Genomic DNA, 13802 nt, shown 5'->3' on the forward strand with positions numbered 1-13802 from the left:
GCTAGAGAGCGGCGCGGCGCTAGGCAGAGGCACTCTCGCCGCGCTCTCTGTGGTAGTGACGTCATCGCGGCGCGACGGCGGCAGGCGCTGTGCGCGGCTGCTCCCAGGCCGCTCCCGCCGGGATTGCTCCCACAGAAATGACCACGCAGGTAAATAAACACACCGCCTCAGCTCCGCCGACCTCTGGCTCGGCTGTTTGTAGGCTGCTCATGTGTAATATTAGTTATTTTTTTCTTTCTAGTACGGTATTCTCTTCAAGCAAGAGCAAGGTGAGCGAACGCTGGCGGGTTGGGCACTGTTGGTGTTCTGGGGCGATTGAAGTTGGTAATGGCAGGTGTAGGTGTGAGGAGAGCTGGTCATGGCTATATAGTGGATAGATCTGAGTTGCCGTGCTGTTTGTTCAGCGGTGCCTTGGGTCACACAAGGAAAAGTGGGCTCTGGGAGAGGAGGGCCGCTGCCAGCACTGCCCTCAGCCACTGCAGCGCTCACCAGCGCCGCTTGTTGTCTCCTGTCAGCAGAAACCACTGAATCTTTCATTTCTGTGCTTGTCTCCCCTCTCAGCCCACGATGATGCCATTTGGTCGGTGGCCTGGGGGAAAAATAAAAACGATGGTTCTGAAACGGTGATCTCTGGTTCTCTGGATGACCTGGTGAAGGTCTGGAAGTGGTGAGTGCTCCGTGTTTTAACCAGTTTTAGGCCTTGGAAGTAGTCAGTGTGGAGATGCAGCAGTTTTGGACTTCCACAGTGCACAGGGATTGAGAAGTCATGCCAGGGAAGGGGTGGCCTGGCACACAGAGCTGTTCCCTTGGGCAGGAGAACTTCACTGCTGGGGGGGGCTTTCTCTTGGAGGGGGGCATTCTGGTGGGCTCTGATTGCCACAGAATGGGAACCCCTTTGGAAATGCACATCAGACTTTACATGTTGTCTGCCAGACAACACCTGATTTGTTTCTAAACCAAGGAATGAGAAATGCAGCCTCTGATGAGAGTTTGGAGATGTGTCCTGTGAAAGGAATAATGGGAAGTGAGTGAAAGAGGAAATGACAGCTTGCTTTTTTATTAAAAGGTAAATAAACCCTGATAACCCTCATGGAGGTGCTTTTGCAAAGAAATTGTTCTGTCTCTCGGGCCAAGCAGTGTGAAGTGTGAGCTCCACTTCAGTGACATGGGGAGCTTGGCTATGGTTATAACCATGTCCTGCTGTGCTGACAGAGGAGCTTGGGCTCTGTGGGCACCCACAGCCCACTGTGGGATGGACATTTTTGGGTGGTTCCCAAACTGAGGGTGAAGTGCCTGCTCTGCAGGAATGGGGTCAGTGAGTGATTGGTGAGTTCTTTGAGTACAGAGAGTTTGTGCATCACTCTCTTCCCATTCCATAGAATCACAGAATCAGCTGGGTTGGAAGGGACCTCCAAGATCATCAAGTCCAACCCTTGACCCACCCCCACCGTGGTTCCCAGCCCATGGCACTGATGCCACATCCAGTTTTATCTTAAAAACCTCCAGGGATGGAGAATCCACCACTTCCCTGGGCAGCCCATTCCAGTGTCTGACCACCCTCTCTGTAAAGAAATTCTTCCATGGGTGGCCTTGGATCCCCCTTGAGTTAAACTGGAGGAACGTGGGTGGTGTGTTTGCTTTGGGGATCATCCAGCCCCCCCAGCTGTTCATAACAGGGCTCCCCTTCCCCTTGCCCCCCAGGAACGAGGAGAAGCTGGACCTGCAGTGGACGCTGGAGGGGCACCAGCTGGGGGTGGTGTCGGTGGACATCAGCCACACGGGCGCCATCGCCGCCTCCAGCTCCCTGGACGCCCACATCCGCCTCTGGGACCTGGACACGGGCAAGCAGGTCAAATCCATCGACGCTGGGCCCGGTGAGTGCCAGGGCTCAGCTGCTCCTGCTGCCAGGGCTGCCCAGGGCAGGGTGGCTGTGTGAGGGCACTGCTCGGGCTGTTCTACCCTGCAGCACTCGCCGTGGTTCGGGGAGCTCAGCACGGAGCGGTGCCAGGCAGTCCTACAGTCATTTTTGGGCTTCCTCAGGCACGGGGGGAAAGGCTTTTTGCTGTGTGCACCAAAGCAGGAGGGAAAGCAGCTTGCACTTACAGAGGCATTGATAAAAATATCCTCCATCAAAGCAATCAAGTGCTTCTTCAGATTAATTTACAAAGAAACTTCTGCACTGAATCTGAGCTCTGTGTGTGGTTGTTTATGCAGCACATCCAGCCCTGAGTGAGCAACTCAGAGCATTTATCAATGTTAGCAATGGTAATGGCCTCCAGGCTGGAATTCAGGGCCTAAGATCTTATTCCAAGTATTTCATTAGTGCACTGGCAATCACTAATTGTTCTTGAATTAGTCTATTATGTAATAGACCTAACAGCAACTCAAGAGCAACCTTGCAGTGTTTTAGGTAATTAATATTAAACTTATAGAAAAATACCTGTGAATTACATTGTGCCAGATAAATACATTGCACTGCTATAAAAAATGCTGGGTTTTTACCTTCAGTTGCAGGAATGTTGCTCTGTGTTATGTTTGTGTATCTGCATTTCTCCTGCACCTTCTGTGCTTTGCTGGATAACCAATGTTGCTTTCTTTCACTAGTTTTATAATTTTTTTTGTACTAGGGGAAAAGTAAGAATTTAGACTTAACTGAGGCAGTCTTAAGTTCTCAATTTATTGTTCCAGGAGGGTCTAATAAGATCAGGGTCATACTATAAAATGTAATCTTTCACTAAACATAAATAAATGGCTCGAGCTGTGCTCCATTAATTACACAGAAGGGGTAACTTGTATGAGCAGAGTTGAGTGTATTAAGAGTAGGTAGAGGGTTAAATATCTAAACAGATGCACACAGAGCTGACAGTGTTGAATAAGAACTAGAAACAGGAGCCAGGGATCCAGCTAACTCATTTTTTCTTTTTGACACAGTTGATGCTTGGTCCCTGGCTTTTTCACCTGACTCCCAGTACCTGGCCACAGGAAGTCATGTGGGGAAAGTAAATATTTTTGGTGTTGAAACTGGAAAGAAAGAATATTCCCTGGACACCAGAGGGAAGTTCATCCTTAGCATTGCCTATGTAAGAAGCACAACTGATAATTTCTCATGTGAAATTGCTGTCACAGTGATGTGTTGTAAATAGGTATCTCTGTAAATAGATATTTTTGTTTCCATCTGTCAGTTTATCTCTACGTAACACTAAATGACAGCCATACTGTGGTAGTTCCAAGCACAAATTGTGTGACATTCCCCCCCCCTGCATATATGGGAAATACACTTTGATCTTGCTTATACACCTATTGTGAATAAGTCATCATAAGGATTTCTGGAGCCCGGGGATCTTGAGCAGATCGTTGTTTGTGAAAAGCTGCCAGGGGACTGTCAGGAGTTACCCAGCACAGATGCACACAGATGCTGAGTCACACTTCTTGTGTTTGTATTACAGAGCCCAGATGGAAAATACTTGGCCAGTGGAGCAATAGATGGAATCATCAATATTTTTGACATTGCAACTGGAAAACTCCTGCACACGCTCGAAGGTAATGGTTTGGTGTTGGCAATCCCCGAGTTCTGGCCTCGTTCCTCAACAAAATTAAAGGATACAGTGCAAGTCAGAATGAGCTACAACAGCCATGGCATAAATGAGTTGATGTTTTTGTCCATTAGACAGTATTTAGTTACTTAATGTGCTCTAACTTCAACCACTTAAAATGTTAGAGGCAAACTGTAAACTCGGGCTTGCATCATAAAACCCTTTCAAAAGACACAGCCAGTGATGCCTCACTAAATTCTTAAATTGTAGTTCCTTGCATTGCAGAGGGAAACAAGCTAAGCCAAATGAGTGCTGCCAGGCATGTGATTTTCCTCATGGTATCAGTTCTGTAGCAATTTATTGCTGTTCTAAAAAAGAACTGAACACTTTATGTGGTAGAAGACGTGCATTTTCTAACAGATAAATGGGCTTCTAACGTTCATGTGGTTTCTGCCCAGTTTAGTTCCTCAAAAACCCAACCACTTCAATATGAAATCATCCTAGAAAATATGACATAATTTCTAATAAAGACCCACAGCTGAAAAAAAAATGAGATACTCTTGTGTTGCAGATGCCTTCAAAGTTGAGAGTGGCTGTCCCTTTCCATTTTGTGTTGTGGGGAGAGGCTGCAGAGGTTGAACAGGGGGTGCTGTGGTGGTGCAGCTGTCCTGAGTAAGAGCAGGGGCTGCATTGTGAGCCCTGTGTCTCTCTGAATTGCAGGCCATGCCATGCCCATTCGTTCCCTGACGTTCTCCCCCGACTCTCAGCTGCTGGTCACGGCCTCAGACGATGGATATATCAAAATCTACGACGTGTAAGTGGGGCTCTGCCAGCTGTGCTCACAGGAGAGCAGCTTTGGCAGAGGCTGGCACTGCAAAAAACACATCAGACCCTCTGCTCTCTGTAATTCCCTTCAGCTTTTGGTGACTTCTTTATGTGACAAATAACCTTAAATCATAACATGCTACATCCTCAGCTGGTTTTTAAAATGCATAGGTAGGTGACAGCCAGAACTTGGAAACAAATTACTTTCCTCATATTTGCCCTGTAGGGACCAGGCTGGTTGTTTTGTGTATCTGTCCTGTGAGTTTGTGTTCACCCTCCTTACACATCTGCTCTGTACCCAAGAAATTACATTTGTGGCCTGTTTCTGTGCAAAACCTTTGAAGACCCTGGGGAGGAAAAGGCTCTGCTTCAGTGATCTTCACTCCCCTAAACCTTCATTGCTTCGACCTCTTCATGGTGAAACTATTTTGTCCTCTGATGTATCTTCTTAGTGACTGATTTGTGTGTTGTTTGAAAAGCAGGATGTGTGGTAACACCAGTTCAGCTTGGCTGTAAAAGTGTCCAGAGGTCACCTTCTGTTGAACCATTCCTGACTGCTCTAGCTGGAGTATATTCCTGTAGCTTTTTCCCCTGGAATCCACAAACCAAATGTTCAGATCTGTTCTTTCCACAGGCAACATGCAAACTTGGCTGGCACCTTAAGTGGTCATGGATCCTGGGTTTTAAATGTAGCATTTTGTCCTGATGACACCCATTTTGTTTCCAGGTATTGAGGACTTTTAACTTGTTTATGCTCACTGAAAAAAACCCCACGGTTTTATGTTTATAAAGGGAGATGGATCATAAAAAGTAAATGTTTACAAATTGCAGTGGGATCTATAATGGAATAAAACACAGTAAAAGACTCAGGAGCCAATACCAGTTGTAGTGAATAGTATTTTATAGTATAAGTCATCCCACTGTAGTGCAGTTCCCTACAAGTGGAAGACACCTGAGAAGGGCAGTTTAATTCTTAATAGCTGAAAAATTGCTGTTGAATTAAAAAGTGCAGCCAAAGGTAGTAGTACATTAATCTACCTGAACTGTAATGTTAATTCTTAAAGCAGCTCAGGCAGCTGGGGGACCAAGTGGAGGGAACAGAAGTTTCCTTATCCCAAGAACTTGCCTGAAAGAACTTTTTGGCCAAAATGGGAGTCTTCATTTTCACATTGCAGATATTGGAACAGTAAATGTATTTTAAAGGTGACTGGGACCTGGCAGAAGATGCTCTCCTTTGCTATTTCATCCCTGTGTTAGAGGGGTGAAAGAGGGTTCCTTGTGTCTACCACGGAGACCTTTTAGTGTTTGCATTAAACTGTAGTTAATTTATTACTTTAAATATTGATCAGCATTATTTTTCTTTCAGTTCATCTGATAAAAGTGTAAAAGTTTGGGATGCTGGGACGAGGACCTGCGTTCACACCTTCTTTGACCACCAGGACCAGGTATGGCTGTGACTCCCTGGGTCACTGTTCCCAGGAGAACTTGAGTTGTTAAGAGCTGTGCACATTTGTGCTTCCCCCTGGGGCTGCAGGGGACTTAGAAGTGTTTGTGATTATTTGTCCCTTAATATTGACCTAATACTGCAAGTGTGTAGGTTGATCTCTTCCAAGTAATTAACATTTTTCAGGCTCAAATAAGGGCAATTCTGAGTGGCCAAGAGTCTTTCCAGGCTGTATTTGTTACCTTTGGCTGTAGTCTTACTTGTTTCTGTCACTTGTACACCATGGGCCTGTGTAAGGGGGGAAAATGCTTATTTTAAAGGATGGAATTATCTAAGCAGTGCTTGAAAGCAGCCTTGAAACTTGGGGACTTCTTCCTCTTCCAAATGTCTGTAACACCGTGGGATTTTTAAAATTTATTGCTCAATTAATAGGTGTTTGTTTATTAATAAATAATAATTGTTAATATTTATTAATATTATTATTAATAAACCTGAGAGGGGAGAAGTTAGGTTTCTACCATTTACTCTTTGTCCAAATGTTGGGTGATAAAATAGAAAAATGCTGTACTTTAATGGATCACTGAGCAAGACTTAACAAAGGGAATTATTCCAGATTTTATTTGAGCTCTTTCTTCCACAGTAGTTTTTTGCTGATGACCTTCTTTTCAGTTACCTACAGCTGTGGGAGTTTTAATATGAAAGTACCCTATGGTACTTTCATATTAAATCAGTGGAATTTGATTTCCCCTGTTGTTTTAGCTGGTGTCTGTAATCTCAGGAAGTTTGGGGCAGGCAGAGTTGTTGGGAAGGCTGGGGTTTGGTATTAATGCAAGAGAGTGCACAAAATTGCCCCAAATACACTGTTGTCAGAACCCCCACTGTGCAATCCCACGTGGATGTGCTGGGTCCCTTCATCTCCCTCGTGTCCCTTCAGAGTTTGTGTAACTGTCTGGAATCAGAGGACTGACCTGAATTCTAAGTTTTGCATTGCTAGGGAAATGTCTCTCTCAAATAGCCCAAGGATAAACCAGATTATTCTTCAGCCCCTCAGGAGGGTCAGTCTGCATGAAGAACACTTCCTCTCTTTCCTGCACTGTAAAATACTATTTTCAGAAAGGGCCACAGCATGGGCAAGAGTGAAAATGCTGGGGTTGATTTAGGCAAGTTTCCAGCCTTTTTCAAGTATCTTTAGATTGTGTGATCCATTGTCATGGGCTGTAGGAGCTTGGCATGCTCCTAGAGGGCAGTGTCCCTCTGTGCTCCATCAGCCTCACCTGCTGGGAAAGCAGAAACCAGAATTGCACCACCAGCTCTGTTAAGGAATTTTGAATAATCCTCCCTCTTCTGCTTGTTGTAATAAATAAAACTGCCACAAAGACATTCTTTGTCCTCTGTTGATAACCTTGTGCATCTTATTTGCAGGTCTGGGGAGTGAAATACAACGGAAGTGGGTCCAAAATTGTATCTGTTGGAGATGACCAAGAAATCCATATTTATGACTGTCCAGTTTAGATGTCTTGACTCAGACCCTCTGGTGAACTCCTGGGGCAGTTTCAAGGACTGCTCCTGTCCTATGTAATTTTTTAGTATGATAAAACCATTTCATACTGACCTGCAAACCCAGATACATTTATATCAAATTTTGATTTTGTTTAGCATGAGAGAAAAGCCTTACTTTTTTAAAATAAAAGCTATGGATGCAAGTCCTCGTGTCTAATCCTTGGAAAAATGTATTTTTGGAAATACACAGTCATGGGTGAAGTTAACTGCTCAGTTAATCTCCCCTGCCTTTCTACATAAATAGACTGGAGCTGGAGAGCATTGGCCAAGTCTTATTTTAGCAGAATAAAGGGGCTGAGCTGGGGTGGAGGAGTGGGGAGTGACAGCCTGGGCTCATCCTGCTGCTGTCCCAGGGACTCAGCAATTGTGGGGTACACTGAGCTCACTCCCTGTGGTTTAACTGCCCCAAAAGGTGCCAGTTGTTTCTATCCCTCACTTAACACAAACACTGCTAGAAAACAGGTAGAAAAAGCTTTCATGTGATCATGGCACTGTGGGACCTGGTCATGTTATAAAACAGCAGCACTCTACCCAAAGCCTGGGGTTTTGGTTTATTCATCTTAGTTAAGGCACAAGTACACAATGCCTAGGAGGAAGTCAAAACCTTTCTAGGGAAGGCTGAAATACAAAGCTGGAGCTTCTGAAAGGTCACAATTTTATTGCAAGTATTTGCCTGTATGTAACACAGCAGAGGGCAGCTTGTAACCTTGAGTCACACTTAAGAGAGAAGCAGCTGAAGGAAGGCTGCTGTGAACCCAGGGGAACACAAGGCAGAAGGGGAGGGAGGGAGGGGGCATGCACAGAATGCTCCTGAAATACAGAGTGAGACAGGTACTCGTGGTGCAGCTACCCTGGACAATGAGCTACACTAGGGGAGAGGAGTCAGAGCTTAGAAAAACTTCCTTAAGTAAAGGGGGCTCGAGAGTGGCTCAGAAAGTACAAGAGAAGCATGAGAAAATGTGAAGTACTATTTATTAGAAGTTATTCTGCTATGTTTTATTCTATGAAATTAATTTTCCAGTATGAAAGTATTTACATAAGACACTCCACTTAGCCTCTATCCATATTGCCCAAGTCTTAGAAATAGCAGAGGTGAAATAAATTGAGAACCTTCACAGCAAGGAAAATATTTACCAACTCAGCTGGCTCTCAGCTGTGTGACATTGGCTTTATATAGAAAGACTACAAGAACACAATATAAATTAGTTACAAAAAGGTGATACCGACAGCGCAGCAACTCAATTTGCTGAACACAAAAACCACAAGCAGTGGCTCTTACAGCCATGCAGTTTTCATTGTGAAAATTTACATGGTAGATGACATCCCCTCCACCTTGCTTTAAGATGTCTGACATTGTACTCCTGTTCTTGGACCCTCCTCATCCTCCTCGTACGCCTCTCCCGCGCTGTTCCGGTAGGTTTGCTCGTTGGGATCAAAATCCTCGAGGTCCACCTGATCCATGTCGTCTGTGACCATCACATCTTCTCGGGAGGGAAGCAGAGCTTCCAGCAGGGACAGCTTCTCCCGAGGGAGCCAGTAGTGCTCTGGAAACTGGACCTACAATTGTACACATTTTATTGAAGTTCCCACTCCTGGTGCAAACAGGAGCGTTGTGGCTACAGAGGAGTATTTAACTTACCAAGAACTGGATAATGAGGCTGCCTTTGTCCATTGGAGATTTGTAGACAGGCATCCCTTCGTTGTAGATACACTTCAGGTCACCGTGTTTGATCACCTCACCTGCAGGGAGGCAGGAGCTGGGAGTGAGCTCGTGTGATGTGACAGCCCCTTCACAGCCACCCAGAGCAGGGCTGTGCACAGGCAATGCTGTCACAGCCCCTCAGGGACAGTCCAAGCAGTTCACAGAAAGAATGCAGACTGAGAAGCACTACACCCAAGACATTTGGGCAGTTTTCTCGAAGAGCAATCAGCTTTTCTTGGCACAGCCTTCAGTGTGAATGAACAGACAATTTAAGATTCTCGCCTCTAATATTTTCCTGGCTATTCACCAGCTGAGGCTGAGGTTTATTAAGCAGCATTTGACAGCTTTAGCTGTAACTCTGCATGTTGTAGGAGTGACAAGAATGACAAAGAACCAACTAAATGAAATTACTGCCCAGTGTAGTTTGAATCTGTCGCATCACCTGGTTAGAAAAAAACAACCCAACCCAACCCAACCCAAACTAATCTCCCCAAAAAACTCCAGTCCAGACAAAATGAGACAGGCAAGCAGTTGATACAGCTTATATACAGAATTAGAACTCTAAGACCTACCTGGCCTAGATGTTATGACAAGGACTCTGTTATCCAGAGTTTCAATGGTCTTTTTGAAGCCACATAAAGCCTCTGAGAGTTGAATTCTCATTTTTGTGATTAAGTCATGCCCTCGTCTCTGAAAGACACTGTGATCCTTTTGATCCAGCACAATTATAACATCTCCAGGCTCCAAATCAGGTTCCTGGTCACCTTCTCCATGAAACACTATCTTCTGACCATCTTTCATACCTGGGGAAGAGAAACCCATTTATTCTCAGCAGAACTAAGTGCAGGCTGAAATCAGGGACATGGCACAAACACACAGTCCTTACCTTTATCAACATGGACTTCTATGATCTTTTTCTCTCTCACCACCTTACAGCCATTGCAGTTGTCACACCTGTCCTTGGGATTTATTCTTTCCCCTTGGCCTTTGCATTCTGGGCACACAGTTTGGATTTGCTGTACCATGCCAGGTCCAATCTGCTGGACTATGACTTGCATTCCTCTTCCTTTGCACACAGGACATTTTTCTACTGCCCCTCTCTTTCCACCATAACCTTGGACAAAAGAGTTAGATTGGATCTCAGTCTCAGGAACAGTTACTCTGCAGCAGTCAGGCTGGAACTCACTGACTGCAAGAGCATCTTTAGGGGAACTTAAGAGTAGTTCAGCAATGAAGCTGAGTTGCCATCACCAAAAACATGCCCTACAAGCTGGAAGCTTCAAGCAAAATGCTTGTACAGCTTATTGTATTAGCTCTACCCCACCTCCCAGGAAATCCTGGTTTCCAAGGAACTACCAGCATACTAAATTCAAGACCCAGACATTCCAGTAATAACTGGAAAAGAATCTGCTTGCTAAATATTGAACTGAGTACTAAGATATAAGACCTTATTAAGATTTACCTCAAAGGAGACCAGTCATTTTGGATACTTAGTAACTGTAAAGTGAGTTGCATAACACAAGCTGGACTCCTACCCACAGCAATTGAAAAAGGTTTTTACAGAGCAGACATTTCCACTCAAGTTCTGGATGAAGATCCTTTTAATTTAGGTCCCTCTAACTACAACTCAGCGAGTTTTAGTCTGCCATCAGAACAATCACTTCATATCACTGGGTTTGAGAGGCTTGTTCTGAATAACCTGGCAGACTCTTAGGGAGGAGAGGGGAGAAGAAAAAGGAGAGGGGAAAATAAGAAAACCTCCACACTTTATTCTCAGCCCCAGACAATCCCCACACACACAGAAAAATCCCCTGAAGTAAGAGGGGTTTGAAACCATTACTTGCTTTTTTTTTTTACCTTCACACTTTGCACAAATAACATTCTTTTGCAGTGCCAGTTTCCTTGTAATACCATTATATAAGTCTTCAAGAGAGACACCTAACTGGTGCACAACATTTTTGCCTTTAAAAAAACAGAAGGGAAAGGTTAATACTTGTTCAGCTGTTGGGAAGACAAATGTTCATGCACAGTCTCACTGAAGAAATGCAAACTTCATTCCAAACTCTGAACACAGCTCAGCCCCCTTAAAAGCATGTGCAGTTCCATCAGCTTCCACTAAGCTGCACCCATTTATATCCAAACATAAAAGTTGAGCTGTAATTAAGCAAAGCATCATTAAAGCCACCCTATCCCTGCCCCTACTCCTAATTTTATAAGCTTAACTGAAACAGCAAGATGCAAGGACACTACCAGCTTCAGATCTTTGAATTTAGAAGTTGCTGTTATGCCTACCTATGAATTTCCATGCCACTTCAGAGCATAATTTCAATGATTTTACAGCAAGTCACTACTTGCTCCTTCAGCAGGCATTGGGCATGGAAAAGACAAAAATCATACTGTGCTTTTGGTAGCACTCTGTGCTCAGTTTCACAGAATTTCTCCCAAATATTTTCATGAGATTTAATGTTACTGAAGTTTAAGTTGATGGTGTCCTTTGAAGCAGGTTGCCCAAAGCATATGAGCAAGTGAGGCACAGATCTGGAAAAAGGTAACTTAAACCAGGTTTAATTCAACTGCTGACCTACTAATATTTCCCCCTCCCCTACAGACTACCCACACCCCCTTTAATAAAAAAAAAAAACACAAACAGAACTTAGCAGAAAAAGATTGCTATGGCTAAGTTACGTTATCTACTGTATTAGAATCTTAATGCTAGAGTAACTAGAAAAATCATAGTTTACTTATTCTATTGTTGCAACAATATCCACACTATGTGCACTTAGCAGAACAGCAGTACCATAGCACGGTGTTTTATGCTGAAGTGCATGGTTAGAGTTTCTAGAACTTGTTTAGAACTGAGTACCTCTTCTCTCTCTATTCATTCGGCCTCCACCACCAAAGAACATGTCAAAGATGTCCATGGGTGAAGAGAAGCTGCCGCCACTCAGGCCTCCTTCTTTAATAGCCTGCTCCCCACCCTGGTCATAGAGGTCCCTTTTCTTTGGGTCCGACAGAACTTCATATGCCTGGGATATAAGTTTAAACTAAAAAGAAAAAAGAAGCTCTGAACAGCTATGACCAAGAGGAAAAGTAACCCTCTCATATGCAACTCCACCTTCAGACCCAGCCCCTACAGCCCCCTCCTGTAGCATTTCCAACAGGAAACTCCTATAAGGGTACACTTTTGTCCAGGAAAATCACCCCCTTTCTCCCTCTCCCCCCTCCTCCCATATTTTAATTGGGCTTAATTCAGAGTCACATCCAACTTACAAGCATATGCAGACTATGCTTGGATGGCTGTGGTGGTTGTAACCACCACTCTAAGCTCTAAGGAATCCCCTGAGAGGGACACGGTGCTGTCCCCCGAGTCCTGCAGGTCCCCAGCTGCTCATGGCCCTGGTGCCAGCCAGCCCTGAGCTACCCAGGGATCCTCCAGGCCTGCTGAGCTGGTACATCCAGCTACAACTAAACAGGGATTGATGTGACCACACACTGGGGCTGCTTACTCATCACAAACACGAGGACTGAGATACGAATCAAAACACCCACTGTATCAAAACAACCAAGGATTTTTTTAATAGCTATAAAGAATTTCCTATTACTAAGGTTACCAACTGAATTTTTAAACGTAATTTGCTATTACTGAACGACTACTTCCATTTGAAACTTGATTTGCTTATGATCAGGTAAAGTAGTGTAAGCAAAAAAAAAAAAAAAGGCATGCCAAGAATAAAAGCAGAAAAGGTTACCTTTGACTACCGTTTAACTTGAGTTCTGTAAGTTAGTGTACTAGAGACATAAATCTGGAGTCTCTATTCCTATGTTAAGGTATTATCAGACCAGCTTTTAGACAAACAATCCCACCCACAGTTTTCCATAGTTCTCGGATGGTGGTGCCCATTTACCCTCCGGGCCAACACGTGGAGCTGAGAGGGTCTGTGCTGAGATCGCGCTTTTGTTGCACACAGTCCACCCACGTGCGGCCCAGCGATCCCCTGGGGATGGTTATTACCTTGTACATCAGCATTAGCATTTTTCCCTAAGGAAAACCCTTCCTGTTCCGGGACACAAACCCACCCAGCACGGCAGTGCTGGCAGCTGGACCCACCACCGGCCTTTGTAACAGCACGGTGGCCACTGGGACACTAAAAACCCTTCCAGCTTTGCCTCTTTTAACCCGCACCTCTGAGGCTGATCTACTGCAACCACGGGGACACTGGGAGGAACCACGTCCAAAAAGAGGAATTCCCGCATCCCCTCCGCCCCGCATGGGCCTCGCAGGCCTGTTCGAGACCTGGGAGCGGGGGAGCCTCCATGTAATGGTGCAGGATTTAAATTACAGCTGCGGGCCCGCTGGATGGAACAACGCCCGCTCTGCGGGGGCGCAACCCCTCCTGCGGCCTAAGAGGCCCGGCCCGACCCCGGCCCTGCCCCTTCGCAGGGCCGCCGCAGCCGCCGGGAGTCGTCGCCGCCGCCTCAGGGCGGGCAGGAGGGCGGCCCAGGGACTCCGGCCTAGCCCCGGCCCCGGCCCCAGCGCCCGGCCCAGCGTACCCGCTCGCCCTCGCTGGGATTCTTGTCGGGGTGGTATTTCAGCGCCAGCTTGCGGTAGGCGCGCTTGATCTCCTCGGAGGAAGCGTTGGGCTTCACCTGCAGGATGTCGTAGTACTCGGTCTCCTTCACCATGGTGGCTGTGGGTGCCTGCGGGAGGAGGCCGCCGCGTTACCCCGCGTTACCCTAC

General features: G+C 45.6%; 2 protein-coding genes across 2 annotated transcripts; one reads left to right on the top strand and one right to left on the bottom strand.

Moving 5' to 3' along the window:
* Window positions 1–78: 78 nt before the first annotated feature.
* Window positions 79–7505, top strand: WDR61 (WD repeat domain 61). Its single transcript, XM_008933501.2, has 10 exons — window positions 79–149; window positions 242–269; window positions 562–667; window positions 1702–1874; window positions 2932–3080; window positions 3447–3540; window positions 4254–4347; window positions 4993–5085; window positions 5725–5803; window positions 7225–7505. Exons 1-10 carry the CDS (start codon window positions 138–140, stop codon window positions 7312–7314), a joined length of 918 nt encoding a protein of 305 aa, XP_008931749.1. The 5' UTR covers window positions 79–137; the 3' UTR covers window positions 7315–7505.
* Window positions 7506–8316: 811 nt separating this feature from the next.
* Window positions 8317–13802, bottom strand: DNAJA4 (DnaJ heat shock protein family (Hsp40) member A4). The gene is made up of 7 exons (XM_018081450.2): window positions 13616–13802; window positions 11928–12108; window positions 10922–11026; window positions 9951–10178; window positions 9637–9867; window positions 9002–9102; window positions 8317–8919 (listed from the first exon to the last, which is right to left on the bottom strand). Exons 1-7 carry the CDS (start codon window positions 13745–13747, stop codon window positions 8701–8703), a joined length of 1197 nt encoding a protein of 398 aa, XP_017936939.1. The 5' UTR covers window positions 13748–13802; the 3' UTR covers window positions 8317–8700.

This window comes from Manacus vitellinus, unplaced genomic scaffold (genome assembly GCF_001715985.3).
Source record: "Manacus vitellinus isolate BGI_N305 unplaced genomic scaffold, ASM171598v3 scaffold_53_pilon, whole genome shotgun sequence".
NCBI lineage: Eukaryota > Metazoa > Chordata > Aves > Passeriformes > Pipridae > Manacus > Manacus vitellinus.